This window comes from Eumetopias jubatus, unplaced genomic scaffold (genome assembly GCF_037043125.1).
Source record: "Eumetopias jubatus isolate StellerSeaLion01/CBP00866 unplaced genomic scaffold, mEumJub1_p1.0 scaffold_3, whole genome shotgun sequence".
Lineage (NCBI taxonomy): Eukaryota > Metazoa > Chordata > Mammalia > Carnivora > Otariidae > Eumetopias > Eumetopias jubatus.
The window spans coordinates 142,546,424-142,566,612 of record NW_028274809.1 but is presented as its reverse complement, the minus strand read 5'-3'; the positions used below and the strand labels follow the sequence as shown (position 1 = coordinate 142,566,612).

General features: G+C 39.3%; 1 protein-coding gene across 2 annotated transcripts in view; it reads right to left on the bottom strand.

Annotated features, from left to right (window-relative positions):
* MTRF1 (mitochondrial translation release factor 1) overlaps positions 1–13,708 on the bottom strand; it is a 49,065-nt gene extending 35,357 nt beyond the window's left edge. Inside the window, exons 1-5 of one of the 2 annotated variants that reach the window (XM_028106056.2) lie at positions 13,410–13,708; positions 10,694–11,116; positions 6,074–6,165; positions 4,592–4,673; positions 4,285–4,392 (exon numbers count right to left, since the gene is read on the bottom strand). In XM_028106056.2, the coding sequence (XP_027961857.1) occupies positions 4,285–4,392; positions 4,592–4,673; positions 6,074–6,165; positions 10,694–11,108 (697 nt within the window). In that variant the 5' untranslated portion in view covers positions 11,109–11,116; positions 13,410–13,708. The other variant, XM_028106058.2, reaches the window with a different exon arrangement.
* Between the last annotated feature and the right edge of the window lie 6,481 nt (positions 13,709–20,189).

Sequence of the window (20,189 nt, the reverse complement as noted above, 5' to 3'; positions counted from 1 at the left end):
AGAGCACGAGCACAAACAGGGGGAGTGGCAGGTAGAGGGAGAAGCAGGCTCCCCGCTGAGCAGCGAGCTGACGCGGGACTTGAACTCAGGACCCTGGGATCATGACTGAGCTAAAGCCTGTGCTGAAGGCAGACGCTTAACCGACTGAGCCACCCAGGCATCCCTCCTGGTCTTTAATTTTAAAAGTATAGAGTAAAATATTTAAATTTTTCCTTCCTTAAAAAAAGTCCTTTTGATTTTTTTTTTAATTAGAAAAATTTTTTTTTTTTTTTTTTTTTAAGTAGGCTCCATGCCCAGTGTGTAGAGCCCAATGTGGGGCTTGAACTCACAACCCTGAGATCAAGACCTGAGCTGAGATTGAGAGTCAGATGCTGAACCAACCGAGCCACCCGGGTGCCCCTGTCCTTTTTACTTTTTTAAACTATCATTATTTTATTTTGCAAGTAAGCCAGTCTATCTAAAAGAAAGGTTTCCCAACCATTGTCTAGGGATTGTTTAGGCTGCTCTACGTCCCTGGCACAGAATCTCTCTTACTGTTACTACTGAGTTCATCTTTCATTCTTAAAAACTGGATTCAAAATATCTGAGAGAGGTCACTGCTGACATTTGCCACTACTCTCTCTTTTATAATGTTGCTGTTTCTAAAGATTTTATTGTTTTTTCAAGTAAGCTCTACACCCAACGTGGGGCTCGAACCTATAACCCTGAGATGAAGAGTCACGTTCTCCACCAACTGAGCCAGCAAGATGCCCCAAAATGCTGCTGTTCCTGGTTTTTTTAAATTTTATTTTATTATGTTATGTTAGTCACCATACATTACATCATTATGCTGTTCCTGATTATATTTCCCTTACAACTCTCTCATCTCTAGCTTCCACAATATTATACTGTAGTCATCCCTTTCCTGCTTATCTTTCATTTGCCAACGAGTCAATCTTTCTCAGTGTGGCCATTTCCTAAGGTTTGGCGCCCTGAATGTTCCCTCTCCCTAGACTCTCCCTCACATATCCTCTCAGCGTCAGGTATCACCTCTGTGCTAACGGCTACCGAATCTCTCTCCTTGATTCTGTTCTCTCACCAAAGCTCTGCTGACACAACTTCAGCATTTACTGGATATTTCTAAATGGGTGTTCGCAATAACCACAGAGTTAATAATTCAAAAACAACTTATCATTATTCTTCCCGAATGGGCTCTGCTCTCCAACTTGAATGAATATCACAGTCTTTCTGGCTAGGAAGATTAGAATCCCTGTGGCTCATCTTGTTTGTGTCAGAACAGACTACTGGGGTGTAGTGTGGCTCTGGATCTGACAAATGTAAGTTCAATCCCAGGACCACCATTACTTACTGTGTGATCTTGGATTAGTCACTTACTCTTTGAGCCCAGCTCCTCATCTGTAAAACGGGCTTAATATTATCTATCTCACAGGGCTGTGAGGATCAGATCGCCTACAATGTATGCAGGACACAGGGGCAAGTACTGGCTCCTCTTTTGTCTGTTCTTCCTCTGAAGGTCTGCCACAGGTCAATGCCAGGTCTAAGTCTTAGTCACACCTGGATTGCTCTAGTAACCTCTCTGCAGTTTGCCTTAAATCGAGCCTCTTGATCCATCCTGCACACTGCTGTCTAAATAATCGCCCTAAGATATGTATTTATCAAATCATGTGCTTATTTTTTTAAAGATTTATTTATTTATTTGAGAGAGAGAGCAAGCGAGCGGGGGACGGGGAGGCAGAGGGAGAGAGAGAGAGTCTGAAGCAGACTCCTCACTGAGCACAAAGCCGGATGCAGAGCTCAATCTTACAACCCTAAATAACCTGGGCTGAAACCAAGAGTTGGACGCTTAACCAACTGCAGCAACAAGGTGCCCCCAAATCATATGCTTACTGATAAAATCTTCAACAGGTCTCTACTCTCCAACAATCAAGGCCCGTTCTGCTTTTAAGGCTGTTCAAACTCTACCCCCTTGAACTCATTTCCTATGTCTTCCCATCACATACTCCGGTTTCTCTTCCAATCATATAAATCTTTTACCTTTTACTATGTCTTCCTACCACAAATATGCTCTGGGTAGACTGGCTTCCTCATTGAACTACACACACCAAGATCTTTCCCACCACCACGTGGCTATTCTGGTTGTGTCTTCCCTCTGCTCTCAATCCCCCTTCCCTGACCACTGGCCGAATTTAAAACCTGTACCAAGGGGCGCCTGCGTGGCTCAGTCAGTTAAGCATCTGCCTTCAGCTCAGGTCATGATCTCAGGGTCCTGGGATCGAGCCCCGAATTGGGCTCCCTGCTCAGTGGGGAGCCTGCTTCTTCTTCTCCCTCTGCCTGCTGCTCCCCCTGATTGTACTCTCTCTGTCAAATAAATAAATAAAATCTTTAAAAAAATAAAACCTGTACCAAGCACAACGTCCTTATTCTAGATACTGGCTTTCATTTTTCTCTATTGTTTAACTTACTTTAATCCTCTTTCCCCACTTCCCCTACTTTATTATGGGGTATCAATGTATAAACAAGAAGAAAAAACTTTCATATGGCTTAAAAGAATGAGGAAAAAAAGAATTACTACCAGATGTTCTGATTTAACATAATTGAGTATTTAAAAGTTTAAGGACTTAGGGTGCCTGGGTGGCTCAGTCAGTTTAGTGTCCAACTCTTGGTTTCGGCTCAGGGCATGATCCTGATCAGGATCTTGGGACCGAGCCCCGCATTGGGCTCTGTGCTCAGTAGGGAATCTGCTTGGGATTCTCCCTCTCTCTCTGTCCCTCCCCTTGCTCATTCTCTCTCTCTCTCTAAAATAAATAAATCTTAAAAAAAAAAAATAAAAGTTTAAGGACTTGTATTGTTTGCTATTGTTTAGATCATGTAAGTTTTTATCAGCCCAACTTAAAAATAAAGACAAATGATTAACTTTTTCTGCATTTCCATAAAAATCGAATACATCAAAAAAAAGGAGAGTAGATGCAAGTCAAGAAACTCACACATGATGCTAAAAGGGAAGATAGAAAAAATGCTAATAAGGACAATGAATAAAGAAGTTGAGAGAATAAAAATGTGAGAAAAATTTTTATGAGAGAATATGAAATAGGGAGTTTTTTTTTTTTAAGATTTATTTTTTTATTTTAGAGAGAGAGAGCACAAGTTGGGGAGGGGCAGAGGGAGAGGGAGAAGTAGACTCCCCGCTGAGTGTGGAGCCCGACTCGGCGCCACTGGGACTTGATCTCAAGACCCTGAGATCATGACCTGAGCCAAAATCAAGAGTCGGCTGCTTAACCGACTGAGCCACCCAGGGGCCCCGGGAGAAGATTATTTTTAACTTCAACATTTCAATGATAAGAATATAAGACAGATGGAATATATTCAAAAGAGAGCTTTAAAAAAGTTCATAAAATCCTTTATGAAGAATGATTTCAGTGGATTTGGCAGAGTGATGAGGAGAGGCATAAGGCTGGAACACTGGCAAACCAGATCCTTGGAAAAATGATTCTGTTATGTGCACTTTGAGATTTTAAAAATTTAAGAAGTTAGGGGCTCCTGGGTGGTTAAACATCCAACTCTTGATTTCAGCTCAGGTCATGATCTCAAAGTCGTGAGATTGAGCCCTGCATCAAGCTCTGCGCTGATTGTGGGGCCTGCTTGAGATTCTCTCTCTCCCTCTTCCTCTGCCCCTCCCCTCCCCATCCCTCTCTCTCTCTCTAAAAAAAAAATTTAAGAAGTTTAAAAAAAAATCTAATATATCATTGGCCACTTAGTCTAAATGATAATACTTTCAGATTGTTATCACATAAATGATAAAGTTCTTTAGAGTAAAAAATCTTAATATATCTTTCTCTGAATACAGAGAACAATGATTTTCAAGGCAAGGTACCTATCTATCCTCCCCAGGGAAATTTTCTCTAATTCAGACATTCCTTCCTTCACTACCTCCCACTTTCTTCTCGCAGTTAAGACCTCTACTTTGGTAAAGCTGCTGAGATTGATGAGCCTGCATTACAGCATTTGGTAGATATAGATAAAACGTTTTAAAAAATGGAACAACAGGGGGCTCCTGCCTTCGGCTCAGATCATGATCCCAGGGTCCTGGGATCAAGTCCCACATCAGGCTCCCTGCACAGCGGGGAGTCTGCTTCTCCCTCTGCCCCTCCCCAAACTCATGCGTGCTCTCTCTCTTGCAAAAATAAATAAAAGCTTTAAAAAAATGGGATAACACGGTTCTAATCAAGATCAGAGGTAAAATAATTTTCAGCATCATCTATGGACAAAATCCTCAAATATGCCTACCATAATCAGCTGGTGTGTAATTCAGGAGTTCAAATTTCCAGTTTTTATAGCTTGAATAATTCTGGTACATATCAAATATTTCCCGAGTAAACTGCTGGCAGATATCACCTAAAAAATACAAAAAATATTCAGTCAGCACAGATTTTTTAAGAGAGCCATTCTTAGGTACACACCCTTTGGGAAATAGGGAGTAACGGTTTCCACAGTGAAACACATTTAGTGGACTTTTAAAGTTATAGTGTGTCAAACCAAGGTAAAACTTAAGTGTGTTTTTTTAGATCATTTGTAATAAAATTATTTAACTGACCTCCAGTAGTTCTTCCAGATGTCACCTCTAAAATAACATCATTTTTGTCATATTTCTCCTTTGGCACTAGACTCTGGAAAAGCTGAAAATAGAAAAAAAAATCAGCATTTGTGTGTATATTTTCCATGATATACTATTGCTTCATTTTAGACAAAAGACCTCCAAACATTAAAAAAAAATCAGTAATTAACAAAATCATATAGCATCCCAATGAGGTCTAGTCATTAAATGCTATAATAAGTAGACTGCATTAGACCTAAAATAAGTGATCAATTCATGCTAACAATGGAGTTACTTGTCAGGGTATTCTCCACAGTGCTATCAGATTATCTTAATTTTCTAAAAGTGCCCAAGTTTGGATCAAAGTCTGGAGTGTTCCATTCAATTTTTTTCAGATTTTGCCTCTTAATAGTTCTGAACAGTAGCTTCTTTCATCTAATGAATGAAGTAAAGCTTTGAAAGTGTTCACTTGGAGAAAATGAGGACTCTTTACATATGATTGTGTATTCTCTCCTGCCACAGATGACAGTGGGCCCCAGGTCGTGCCCTGTGTTCTCAGTAACGCTGTTCTGCTTAAAGGACATATTGAGGACTCCCGGGATAAGACCTAAATAGTTTCTGAGCTGTGACAAGAAAACAAAGGGCTTCCTGAAAAAGTAACTAGCTTCCCTCTAAAGAAGAAAAGGGATGCAATTTTATTTTTTATTACTAAAAAGTTTTTCAAATCAAACAACCTACATGTCATGACTCTCCCTACTGCCAATTTTTTAAATACTCCATCTCTGTTAGAAATGGTAGTCTGTGGGAGGGAACATCAGACCAAGAGTGACACCACCCTTCTGCCTTTGACTTGCTAGTTAAATCAGTGATAACAGTAACTGAGACCTCTACCTCCTTCTCCTCACCAAGCCCCTGTATGGAGTCCCAGAGTAGGGGGCGGAAGACAGGACAATGGCAAACAGGACAGAAGGGAAGAAGCTCTAGAGGCTATATGGCGCTGCGGTTTTCACTGGTCTTTTAGACAAATCATCCATCGAACTACAAGGAGCTAAAGACTTGCGTGAACCAACTACGTCTATACCTTCGGATTCATTCCACTCTATCCAGAAAGCAAATTTTCAATCCTTAATTAACACAATCACTGTGAACCACTCCCCCTTTCTAAGGCAAACCCCTGATTCTTCCTCTTGGTGAACTAAATTTCTTTACCAGCATCTGTCTCCTCACCTGGCAAGTTAACAGCTTTGGAATACAGTTACTCATGGAGGTGAGGGGGAAAGTGATGTTTTATTCTTTGGCATCCCAATGGCTTCAATCTCATTCTGTAGCAAATTACAGTACTAAACCCAGCTTAATCATTTATCATAAAAGAAGATCTAATAAACTGGTGTTTAGAAAGTACTTTGAACACTACAGTATAGCCCAGTAAAACAGTATTCTTTTATATCAACACAATTGAGTAGTTTACCTCCTAAAACATACCTCACTGTATAATATATCGATTTTTTGAGCAATGGTTTGCCTCTCTTCCAATGCGAGTTCTTGTAACTGCTTTTCATCTTGTTTATTTAGACCTAGAAACCAAAAACAAAAATTATAAATATTTTTAAATACTTACAAGGAAACTCTTAAATAGCTACCTAATTCTGTCTATAAATTTTATTTCAGTTGTGAAGGAGGGTTTACACAAAAGAACAGTTAGAATAGTTAAAGAATATTAATAAGTACTTGTCGGGGCGCCTGGGTGGCTCAGTCGTTAAGCGTCTGCCTTCGGCTCAAGTCATGATCCCAGGGCCCTGGGATCGAGCCCCGCATCGGGCTCCCTGCTCGGCAGGAAGCCTGCTTCTCCCTCTCCCACTCCCCCTGCTTGTGTTCCCTCTGTCGCTGTGTCTCTGTCTGTCAAATAAATAAATAAAATCTTTAAAAAAAAAAAGAATATTAGTAAGTACTTGTGAAGCATATCTAAAAAAATTCATTGTGTAAAGAAGTATGATCATTGCCCCAAAGAGTTTATGATTTGAACGTCTAAAACTAATTACAGAAATCAATGATTAATAAAACAAGCTTGAAAAAGGACTGGTTAATTAAATATAAACTCAAATAAGGTAAGTTTCAGAGTAAATGGGAGTGACCACTTCTTGTCTTAAAGGTAGCAGCCATTACTCAGCACACTGTGGGTAATCCAGGAGGGCTGGAGCCTCCATTTTTTTTTTTCAAAGTCAGAAATAAGAACTCTTAGAATTTTGAAATCTCTTGAAATACTTATACCTAGTAAACAGTTTTTAGAAACACCATGTAAGTCAAACAAAACATCTCTGTAACCTCTGCTTTATGGAAACAATGATCCTTTCCACATCATTTCAAAAGCAGAAAGTTAAATCCTAGAACTCCAAACAAAAAAGCTAACAATGAGAGATAGTAGATCTCATAACCTTTGACTCCATTGTTCTAGATACCTAAACTCCATTTGTTAGTGGTGATGCTTGCAAGTTGATATAGAAATGTTTGCTTCTTAATAGCAAAGAAGAAAACAGAAATGAAAAATCATAATTATAAAACAGAGAAGGCTCTTTGAAATTTCTTTCCTGGTCACGGAAGTCATTAAGGTCTGGTGGGATTCTATGCCTCTTTCATACTTTCAACATCTAACACTTACTATGCACCAGATACTCTGCTAGTTGTTGGGGACACAGGGATGAATAAAACATGGTTCCAGGCCTTAAGGGCTCAGTCTGGTAGGAAAGATCGACATGTACACACAATTACAGTATGTGACAGGGCAGTGCCATGGAGGCATAAAGGAGTAGGTCTAACCCAGACCTTAGCACTTGAGAGAGGCTTCCCGGATAGATGCCATCTGAACTAAATTCTAATGGATCTAGTTGCAGAATTGTAATATCACTAGTGGCCCCACATTATACACTTATGCCACAAATGGAAACTAGGCTGACATTACTTCATACAGGTACCTGCTGGGTCAAAGACATCAGAAAAACCTGACTTGCAGTCGCATAAAATTATTTTTGTGCCCTCTTATTATTTACTGATGTGTGAAATCTAACCTAATTCAATTTCATTACATCAAGAAAGGTTTGAGAGTCTATTATATCCTACGTTTGGTGCTGCAGGAAATATAAAAATGAGTAAGACACAGGCTCTGTCTTTGAGGAACACATAATGAAAGAAGGGGTAGAAATTAAGACAATTATTTAAAGGATCAAAATTCAAAACAGAGAAAGGTAACGTTTTTGTTTTGCAGAGGGGATTGAAGCCAAAGTGTGACATCCAAGCCATACTTTATAAGTGAAATGAATTTTAACAAGGTAAAATTGGTGGGCAACAATGTGTGCAAAGACAGATACGGGATGACATGGCTATGTATATTCAGGGAACGGCAAGTTATCTATTTTTCTTGGGAGGTAGTATATGCAAAGGGAATTAATATACTATACAGAGAGGCTGGTGTCACTTTGCAGAAGCTCTTTTTTTTTAAAGATTTTATTTATTTATGAGAGAGAGGGAGAGAGAGCACAAGTGGGGGGCGGGGAGAGGGAGATAGAGAAGCAGACTCAATCCCAGGACCCTGGGATCACGACCTGATCTGAAGGCAGATGCTTAACTGATTGAGCCGCCCAGGGGCCCTTCTGCAGAGACTCCTAAATACCAAATCGAGAAATCTGTATTTATAGGCAATGGGAGCCACTGAAAATTTTGAGCAGGGGAGTAATCTGATTACAGTTGTACGTGGACTGGGAAAGCCTGGAAGTGGCATGACAAGTTAGGAATGTATTGTAATTATCCAGGATGAGATATAATAAGGATATAAGAAGGGGACTCACGAAAGGTACACTACAGAGGCAGACTCTACTGGAATTGGACTCATTGTGCAGTGGCTAATAGAGGCTGTGGAATCTCACTGACTGGGGTCAAATCCTTGCTCCTTGCCTGATGGGCTGAGTGACCTTTGGCATTTTAAGCTCTCAGTTTCTTCGTTGATAAAACAGGGACGTTAATAATAATTCCTACCTCATTAGATTATTGTGAATATTCAAATGAGATAATATTTGTAAAATACTTAGCTTAGTGCCTGGCACATGGTAGGGCTGTAAATGTTGCTTTTATCACTGTTATTACAGAAGAGCACTTTTAGACCTAGAAGAGACTTCAGAAACAATCCAATCCAATCTCAATTATACTGGTGATACAATGTCTACACCACTGTATACTGGTGATACGACCAAGGTTGAAAGAGATTATGTCAATTTAATTTAGAAAGCATTTAGTAAGTGCCTATTATATGCAAAGAACCTTCCCCAAACTAATTAATTACAAATTTGAGTGGCATAATGCAGAGTTAAAAAAAAAAAAATCCTCATTAAACATAGTGAGAAACTCATGGTACCACCAATAGAATAGGAAATCCAGGACTTTACAGGTATAACTGTGACTGGCCTTGACATTGCTTAACATCTCTAACACTTAACGGAACAGGATGGAGCACAGAAGAAAGTTTAGAAACTGAAAGCCTATAGCACTATCTGGATAAATGTTGAATCCCAGGTTAGTCCGTTGTGCTTTTCTCTCAACTTCTGTACATTTTGGAAAATCGTCATATGAGGAAAAAATGTTAAGGCAATAGCAATATTAAGAAGTATCAAAACTAAAAATAAACACCTCTCACACAGATCAAAGAATTAAATGTAAGGTTAAAAAATTTAACTCTCGGGACACCTGGGTGGCTCAGTTGGTTAAGTGTTTGCCTTCGGCTCAGGTCATGATCCCGGGGTCCTGGGACTGAGTCCTATATTGGGCTCCTTGCTCAGCAGGAAGGAGCTTCTCCCTCTGCCCCTCCCCCTGCTCGTGGTCTCTCTCTCTCTCAAAAAAATAAATAAAATCTTAAAAAAAAAAATTTTAACCTCAGAAGAAAACACAGATGTACCCTTTGTAACCGTGGGTTACACAACAGTTTCTTAGATGTAACACCAAAAACACAAACAGCAGCAGAAAAAAAGATAAATTTGACATCATCAAAACTAAAAAATTATGGTGCTTCAAAAGATAACCCATAGGAGAAAAGTTCTGCATATCATATATCTGATAAGGAATTTGTGGTTATAATATAAAGAACCGTCACAACTCATTAACAGGACAAATAACTCATTTTAGAAATGAGCAAGGGATCTGAACAGTCATGTATGCAAAGATGAGATACAAATGGCCAACAGGCACATGAAGAGATACACAAAATCATTAACCAGGGAAATGCAAATCCAAGCCACACTCAGGTACCATTTGATACCCACTAGGATAGCTAGAATCAGAAGCGCAGAGTAACAATGGTACAGCCACTTTGGAAAACAGTCTGGCAACTCCTCAAAAGGTCAAGTGTAGAGTTAGGATAGGCAATTGTAGCACTATGGTTCATAACAACCAAAAAAACGGAAACAACGCAATATCCATTAAGTGATAAATGGATAAATAAAAATAAAATGTGGTAGATCCATACGATGGAATATAGTCCCACAATAAAAAGACGTAAAGTACAAATACATGCTACAACAGAGATGAAACTTGAAAATATTATGCTAAATGAAAGAAGCCAGTCACAAAGCACAAATTACATGACTCCACTTATATACGATGTCTGAAATAAGTAAATCTAGAAAGTAGATTAACAGTTGCCTCGGGTTGGTAGGGAAGGGGGAATTGGGGCAAGTGGCTACAAGGTGCAGGATTCTTTCTGGGATGATGAAATAATACCTGGATGAAATAATACCCTTTGATGGGGTAGGAACTGTATTTTTGTGTCTCTGCTCTGTACATAGGAGAGTGCTCAGTAAAGGCCTGCTCAGTAAATTAAAGCTTCAGTAAAGGTCAATATTCAGTCTCCTAGACCCTAAAAACTTCTTGGCAAGCACCACGAGGAGCTTGGTCTCTTAGCAGTTGATCTTTAGTAGCCAAAATACATCAAACACCCAGGGGAGAATCCTGTCTTCTCTGAGTATAGAGTGTATTCATTCTAAGCTTTTTAAAAGACCGCACTCAAGAAAGCTTTAACCTATAAAATCAATTACATCCTTTACACACACATCTTTTACGTACTTTTACACATTGAATCTAATTCTTCAATTGCTTGCTCAGCCTCCTGAATTTCTTGGTAAATGGCTGCAAGTGGTGCCAACTCAGCATGCCTTCGATTCAAGGACTTCTGGTCCCCTTCATTCACAGACATACGCTGCAAACACTCATCAAGAGTCCGGTACTCCTTATTCAGGTCCTCCATATATTTCTGTAGTGCTTTATTCTTCCACAGCATCTTGGACTGATGACAATATCTCCTGGGACAATTCTTATTTAGCAGATGATGGAGAATGCGATTCCTGTTTTGTCTAAAAATCCACAGCCTTGTATCAAGATGGATCTGTGTAAATTGATGAGACTGGCGCTGGAGGTGGTACTGGCGGGGACCATTAAGAGATGAACATCTAAAAAGCCAAGCACACAGGGGACGATTCATCTCAGCATCTGAAATATAATAAACACAATCTGAAGAAAAAAATCAACTCTACAAATACAAATGCTGGAAGGAGCCTCAACAAATCTTGTTCCGTTCATGGGCACAGGCAGCTCCAAACACAGTCTGAAAATTCAGTAATCCATAAAAGGAAAATAATTCTTCATACCTCTGAATCTAACATATTAAAATAAATGAAGATAGCACGGTTTTCTATTCACTCAATGTATATAATTAACGATGGGAAATGAGTAGGAGCATAATTAGTAAATACATCAATAGGGGCACCTGGGTGGCTCAGTCGTTAAGCGACTGCCTTCGGCTCAGGTCATGATCCCAGGGTCCTGGGACCAAGCCCCGCGTCGGGCTCCCTGCTCCGTGGGAAGCTTGCTTCTCCCTCTCCCACTCCCTGCTTGTGTTCCCTCTCTCGCTGTGTCTCTCTCTGTCAAATAAAAAATAAATAAATAAATAAATAAATAAATACATCAATAGACGGGGTCCAATCAGCTACTTCCTAGAAAGTATCCAGGATCTAGAATTGAGTATGTGAACAAGCACTTGAAAGGTATGAAATAATCATGCAAGTTTTAGGTGGTTCACATATACACAGATTTCTAAAGTTTGAAGGAAATATTAACTGTTTTCTTGTCTAATTCTTTAATTTTAGGTATCCAGATGTCCAAGGAAGTCAAGTAACTTAATCATGATTATTTACTCAGCCAGCCAGAGGCAGAGCTCATGCTAGAATACAGTTTGCCTGTTCAGAGCTCAGCACTTTCCATTCTCAATTCTCCAATCAGGTGCTTACCTTTCAGCTAAAATCCTAAAGGAGGAAAACTTCAGATATTAACAGACTAAGAAAGTAGGCAGGTAAAAAGGGAGGGTGGCATTGCTTGTATTAAGTGAAAAAAGCAGAATGCAAAACAATATAATCTCAATGAGGTTTTCAAGATTTTCTATGATATATGATATATAAGTAAAAAAGGTAAACAGAATATTTTTTTGGGGAAAAAAAAAACAACCTAAAAAAGAAACATACCGAAACGTTAATAAGATGATTTCTAGTTGTGGGATTGTGGATACCTTTTGCTTGCTTTCTGTTTTTTCTACCTTTCGGTGTTTTAAATTTTTCTATACCCACAGCACGTATTACTGCCACAATCAGGAAAAAATAGTTACTTTAAAAAATTACAAGTTAGGTGAAACTGGCTGTGTACATGAATTTCCTGTTCTTCACCCCTCTAAAAGACATAATCAAAAGCTAACAAAAGCACAGAACAGTTTTATTAAGAAAGGGAAAAGATAAAGCATTTTAGGAAAAACACTTTGCTCCTAAAATTCTGAGGTTCAAAGTTGAAATAAGGGTCAAAATTTTATGAGAATCAACTTTGTTTCCCGTGTTCCTACTACACTAGGCGGTGCATTCATTTATTAACTCATTTGATCATTGTAAGTCAGCTAACTTGAATATCATAATATCCTAGAAAATAACATATTCAGAATGGTCTCCAAAACATTCAGATTTTGCAGGATTCTGCCAACGAACTTTAACATCTGAAGCCCATTTGGAAAAAGACTGTGGAAGAATGCACCAATGCCCAGCAGCCACACACGTTACAGTCCTTCAGCACAAGTTCCCGTGTCTTTACATCTAGTTTTTTTTCTTTTTTTTTAAGATTTTTATTCATTTATTTGAGAGAGAATGAGAGAGAGAGAGCATGAGGGGGGGTTGGGTCAGAGGGAGAAGCAGGACTCCCCGCTCAGCGGGGAGCCCGATGCGGGACTCGATCCCAGGACTCCAGGATCATTACCTGAGCCGAAGGCAGCCGCTTAACCAACTGAGCCACCCAGGCGCCCTAGTTTCAAGCACATCAGAGAAGTGTGTCCATTTGAAAAAACGGACAACAGGATGACAAATTTTTGTTACAACACTTCTAGCTAAAATTTCCATCCTAGAAACAGTAGTAGAATGAGTAATTCTTAAGGTCTTGAACCTCAATGTTAAGAGAACAAAACAAAACAAAACACCACAACACACCAACTCGCTAGGGTTACCTATGCCTGAGCACGGCCAGTCTTCTCCATCACGCACCGCAGCAGCAGCGTTACTCTGATACTCTAGTAACAATTCTCAGAGTCGGCAGGTCAGAAGTGACACTAAGCCTGCGCTAGAGCAACACGTGTAAGCCATATTTTGTAACTAAGTATACGGAGTGATCCTGCCGAGGCAACATGGAAAAAAAAAATGGGGGTGGAAAAATACTTTTTAAGATGAAAAAAAGAGAAAGAAATAATTGTGAGTACCTAAGAAAAAGAAGAAAGGACGACGGCTTTCCTTTCTGAAGCCGGAACCTTCTGTGACCTGCTACATTTCAGTCCGACAGACACTGTATCATTTTCACTTCCGGGTTCACTCCTTCCGGGTTAACGCTTGCTCTCAGCTTCTCCTCAGCAGTCGTCCTTGGGTGTGCGTAACAGCTAACAGGGGAAACACAACAGAAGAATGACAAATCGAGAAAGAAAAAAAAATGACAAAGCAATAATGAAAATTCTAGGAGATGACCATGGGCGGTACTCATCCGGAGCCGGAGCCCAGGGCACAGGTTGCGACAGAATAGGTAGGGTGGGCGGTAGCGGAATGCGGAATGAAATACAACTTCCGGAAGCTCCCGCCCAGGAATCCTGGGAGTTGTAGTTTACGCTCAGGCTGGCCTCCAAGCCCTGGGCTAAAAGTGGACCTTTGGTTTCATAGTTACAGGCAAACACAGGAAAGAGATTCTCTACAATTCTGATTAGGAGATCAAGATTTACAATATATTAAATGAAATTACAAGAATTTCCTCATATATGGAAATTATATAATGAAGCCACTAAAGAAGTGGGTTTTTTTTTGTTTGCTTTTTAAGCAGTGGTTCTTTAATTTTTATTTTATTTATTTATTTTTTTGAGATCTCCCTTTTCATCATCCCCAGATTTAGGAATTCTGCATGTTTTTTTGTTTTTGTTTTTGTTTTTATTTCTTTTTCCCATTTTTCCCCCCTGTGGGATTCTGCATGTTAATAGTTGTACTTTCAGCTTCCACTGCTTGAGAAAATACCTGATAACTAAAGGAGGATATAAATTTGTATTTTTAAAAATCATAACAGGGTCCAAAAGATAGGAGACTATATAAATCCACAAATTAATGACTTTATAGATGTTGCATGCATATACAGAATTTAGGGGCTCAAACTAGGTTTCAGAGCTTGTAAACTAGTGATTAAATAATTATAAAAATCCAACTAATAAACAATTCCAGGAAAATGCAAATATACTGCCTTACTTTAAATATCACAAGTCACATAACCGCTATGTCTCAATATTTCTTTTTTTTAAATTTTTTATTGTTATGTTAATCACCATATATTACATCATTAGTTTTTGATGTAGTGTTCCACGATTCATCGTTTGTGCATAACACCCAGTGCTCCACGCAGAACGTGCCCTCTTTAATACCCATCCCCCCACCCCGCTCCCCTCTAGAACCCCCAGTTTGTTTTTCAGAGTCCATCGTCTCTCATGGTTCGTCTCCCCCTCCGACTTACTCCCCTTCATTCTTCCCCTCCTGCTATCTTCTTCTTTTTTTTTTCTTAACATATATTGCATTCTTTGTTTCAGAAGTACAGATCTGTGATTCCACAGTCTTGCACAATTCACAGCGCTCTATGTCTCAATATTTCTTCATCAAAAGTCAAGGCAAACATCATCCCATACAACTGACTTCACAGGATATTTTCTTAAGTTGTGACTGCATATAAAAAAGAACAATTAACCCTAAATGCAAATATCTAACATTACCTACTTCAAGGTATTTACTTCTACCTAGTATATATTAAATCCTATACTAAATGGTTTAAACCTATTAATTAATTTAATCCTTACCACAACAACCCTGAAATACCCATTTTGCAGAAGAGAAAACTAAGGCACAGAGAGCTTAAGTAACTTGTCCAAGGTAAAAGAACTGGTAAGTAATGGAACTGAGATTCCATCAAGGTAGTCTGTCTTAGGGTTCTGTGACTCCTAAGCTCTGATACTGCCTCCCTCCTCCAAAAAAAAAAGAAAGAAAAAAGAAAACATTCTATTGTTCATTCAATAAATAATGAGCACCAGTTATATGCTACTCACTGTGTTCTGGACATGAGAATTTACCAATGAAGAGAAAAGACACAAATCTTTGCCCACATGGAGTTTACGTTCCAGTAGGGAGCAAATTCCAAAGGATCCACAAAAATTATTCTCCTAAATTATCCAATAAAATCATTTTTTGTTTGACTTGTGTTTGCAGATATATAACTTAAGTTAGTACAGAAAGCTTTATTCTCCTTAGAAAATAACCTTACTGCTATGGACTGAATTGTGTGCCCCCCCAATTTAACGTGTTGAGGGTAACCCACAGTGTGACCCTCCAGTGAGTGTGACACTGGAGACAGGGCCTTTAAGGTTAAGTGAGTCATAAAGGTGAAGGCCTGATCTAGTAATATTTGTGCCCTTCTAAGAAGAGACATCAGAGAGCTTGTGAGTGCAAGTTCTCTCTTCTCTCTTTTTCTCCAAGACAAAGATGCCTCAGGATGAAACCCACCTTGCCAGCACCTTGATCTGGGACTTCCCAGCCTCCCAAAGTGTGAGAAATAAATTTCTGTTGTTTAAGGCACTCAGTCTATGGTATTTTGTTATGGCAGCCCAAGCAAACTAACACATTTAAGTGTGTAAAAATTTATTGGGATATACATGAAACTTTATGCGCTTTATGTATTTCTCAATTTAAAAAAAGTCCCTAAAGGGACGTCTGGGTGGCTCAGATGGTTAAGCATCTGCCTTCGGCTCAGCTCATAATCCCAAGGTCTGGGATCAAGTCCTGCATCGGGCTCCCTGCTTCTCCCTCTGCCTGCTGCTTCCCCTGCTTGTGCTCTCTCTTTCTCTCTGACAAATAAATAAATAAAATCTTAAAAAAAATCCCTAAAGAATTTATGCTTGGTACTATAAATACTGCTTCCTCCTCCGTGCTTTTTAAACAAGAATATAATGTGGTATATCTATATTTATGAATATGCAATGATGTCCACAATCCATCACTAAATGAAAGACATTGTTAAAAAAAACTCAGCAAACAAACAAAAAAAATAAGAAGGGGGGCGGCGGGGGATGGGGGGTTGTACAAAAAAACACAACTCAGCAAACTGAGTTCCATTTAAAAACATGATGCATGGAGCACCTGGATGGCTCAGTTGGCTAAGCATTTGACTCTTGTTCTCAGCTTAGGTCTTGATTTCAGTGTCATGAGTCAAAGCTTCATGTTGGGCTCCATGCTGGGCGTGGAGACTACTTAAAAAAAATATATGTGATGCATATATATTTAAAAGTCCAGTGGAATTATAGGTAATCCTTATTTTCTTCTTTGTTGTATTCTGGATTTTCTGAAGTTTTGTGATGAGTATTGTAAACAAGACAGGTGTAAAAAAAAGATTTTAGTTATTTCAGAGCGTGAGCACGAGTAGGGGGAGGAGCAGAGGGAGGACAAGCAGACTCCCCGCTGAGCATGAGCCCAACACAGGGCTCAATTTCACTGACCCTGAGATCCTGACCTGAGCCAAAATCAAGAGTCAGATGCTCAACTGACTGAGCTACCCAGGTGCTCCAAAAAGGACATTGTTTAACGTTTGATTGAAAAAGCCTTATGGGAGTTATTATTGAATCATTTTATGAAGTTAAGTTCTACTTCAAAGAGTCTGATACATTACAGGAAACATTTTTCTAGAGGTAGTAATAAAAAGGTTGATTCAGTGAAAAATAATAGCATTTGATTAAATTAGCACTAAGAGCTCCTCTCTATTTCTCACAATAAAGTTGATCTCCTAAGTTTCTATTATGAACATATGTGTAATGGGCACTGACAATTGGGTATTCCTTTAGAAATGAAATGACCTATGTCCCTTTCCTCTGCCGTGGAGCAAACAACAAAATACTTGCAGCTATTTTTCAGATTGATTTACAGCAAACTTAGCCCAAAGTCAAAGGGGTAGAGAATGGAGATTTTCACTTCGCTTCTTTTCAGAGGCCTCCGGATCGTTCCAAAGATCCTGAGGACACGCTTATGTCTATCATATGCACAGAAGGTTGATTTGTGTCCTGCTGCGGGGCTTCTACATGAGAAAGCATCCACTTAGGGCTTTCCCTGAGAGAAACAGGGCACCACGACTTCCTCAGCCCTGGACATTTTTCAGGGAGCTGGACCAGGGTGGGTGGAGAGATTGTTCCAGGCTACGTTGAAACCTTCGGTCCCACCTGGGAAACTTTCAGAAGCACTGAAAGCAACATAAAATCCCAGGACACAAGCCATAAAGCATGATGGGTCAGAGCACCCTGTGAAATGCACTTTGGCTTTCTGGTTCACTGGAGTTGACAGGGTCTTGACCACGTCCTGAGGCATCCCACAGTGTGAAGATTGGCAGGCACTTGAGATTTTAATCAGCTATGTTTTATTACAGAAAAAGTGAAACGAGGAATTATTTGACAATTTAATACAAAATCCAAGCCTTCGCTGAGGTGGAAAAGAAACAGCAAAACAAAGATTATTCTACTTTTATTCTTGTGAAGTATTTACCCTGAGAGAAACAGAATATGAAGAATGAAAAGGCAGCATTTCTTCTTTTCATATATTCATACTGGTTCTCAAATTTTTCTTAGCTTGGGGGAAGAAAAAGCCAAAAAATGCGCCACCTGCTGGCATTATGGAAACTAGATCACTCATTATTTTCAGAATCAGTGTAAGAGGTCAACCTACTCTTTTCCTTTTACTACTACTAAAAAAAAATAAATAAAAGCAAAGGCAGGTCAAAGACAAACTAATTCTGGAAACTCCCTTTATTCCACCCTAAACTGGTACCGAAGTCGGCTTTGACAAGCTCTCCTAAAACTCCTTGGTGATTTCATCTCTTCCATATATCATCTTAAATTTCAGGCTAAATATTTTTCTTAAATCATTTACATCGGATTCGAGTTGTATATTTTAAAATCTTTGTTTCAGTAAATTTTATTTTCCCATCTTTTTCTCCTAACAGTAGTATTCAAATACCCCTTATAAGCATTAAAGTCTTTTTTTCGAGTTGTATATTTTAAAATCTTTGTTTCAGTAAATTTTATTTTCCCATCTTTTTCTCCTAACAGTAGTATTCAAATACCCCTTATAAGCATTAAAGTCTTTTTTAAGATTTTTATTTATTTATTTGAGAAAGTGAGTGAGGGGAGGGAGAGAGAGAGAACATGTGCTGGGGGGGGAGGCAGACTCCCCGCTGAGCAGGGAGCCTGACAAGGACATGGCGCTCGATCCCTAAACTCCAGGATCATGACCTGAGCCGAAGGCAGACACTTAACCAACTGAGCCACCCAGGTGCCCCTAAAGTTTTTTCCAAATTAGATCCAAAGTTGTCCACGTGGAGGAAATCTATACTATGTGTATGTGTAGATATATATCTTTCCATTTCTTCCCTTTTTATTACAACAATTTTCAAACATGTTCAAAAATAGAGAGAACCATGTAATGAACCGCCATGCTCCAGTCACAAATTCTGAAGTTATCAATGCAGGGTTTCACCTACCCTCCTCCCTCTGCCTGCCATTCTCACTGGATTACTTTGAAGCAAATACAAAACATCATATCTTTTCATCTATAAATATTTTAGTATGTAGCTCTAGAAGATAAAGACTTTTAAGAAATATAATCACCTCCCGAAACTAAAAATAGCTTCCTACTATTACCAAATACCTAGTTCATGTTCAAATTTCTTTCACTGTAGCAGATTTTTGTCTTGTTCTCTTTGGCAGTTTGTTTGTTCATATTGGTATTCAAATAAGGTCCATATAAATTATAGGAGACTCTTAATCTCAGGAAACAAACTGAGGGTTGCTGGAGGGGAGTGGGGTGGGGGGATGGGGTGGCTGGGTGATGGACACTGGGGAGGGTATGTATTGTGGTGAGCGCTGTGTATTGTGTAAGACTGATGAATCACTGACCTGTACCCCTGAAACAAATAATACATTATATGTTAATAAAATACAAAATAAAATAAAATTTTCAGGAAAAAACCCAAATAAGGTCCGTATATTGCAGTTTCTTTTTTAAAAAAGATTTTATTTATTTATTTGAGAGAGAGAGCTAGAGAGAGAGCACACACGAGGGAGAGGGAGAGGGAGAGGGAGAGAGAGAAGTAGACACCACCTCCCGTGCTGAGCAGGGGCCCAGTGCAGGGGCTCCATCCCAGGATCCTGGGATCATGACCTGAGCGGAAGGCAGATGCTTAACTGACTGAGCCACCCAGGCGCCCCCATATATTGCAATTTCTTGCTATATTTTTGGTTTGTTTTAATCTGTAGGTCCTCAGCCCCCTTTTTCCCCCTTGCAATATATTTGTTGAAGAAACCGGATCTTTTGCCTTGAGAAGTGTCACACAGTCTGGATTTTCCCAGCATTGTGTTGCAATGTTACCATGTTCCTTTGTTACCTGTATTTCCTATAGACTGGCTTGATCAGATTCAGATTCAAATTTGGGGGGCAAAAGTACTTTATAGGTGGGTTAGATACTTCCAAAGGGAGATGCAAAATATTTAGTTGTGTTTTTAAAATGCTACTAGAAACTCTTCATTGCCTAGACCCATTATTTCACTAGAGGTTGCAAAATGGTGATATTTTATCATCCCTTCTTCATTTATTATAAAGAGAAAATGTTAGCTAGGATGCAATGGGATGTACTCAAAGCTGGAGGTTGAAAGCCAAAAGCAGAAGGGAGGAGGAGGATGGGACAAAGGCAGGGATGGAATGTGTTTTGTTTTGCAGAACCAACAGTTTCAGCCAACGAACGAGATACCCAAGTAGGTGTTTAACCTGCCCTTACGTGAGCTTGTTAGAGCCGGATTGGGGCTGAGGACCTGCTCAGATGACCTCGAGCTGTCCTGAGGTTGCCTTTAGCTCATTATAATATTAAGATCTCCCATCAGTGGAGTTTTCTGCCATATTTTGAACAGAAAAGTGTATGCCTAGTGTGTTGA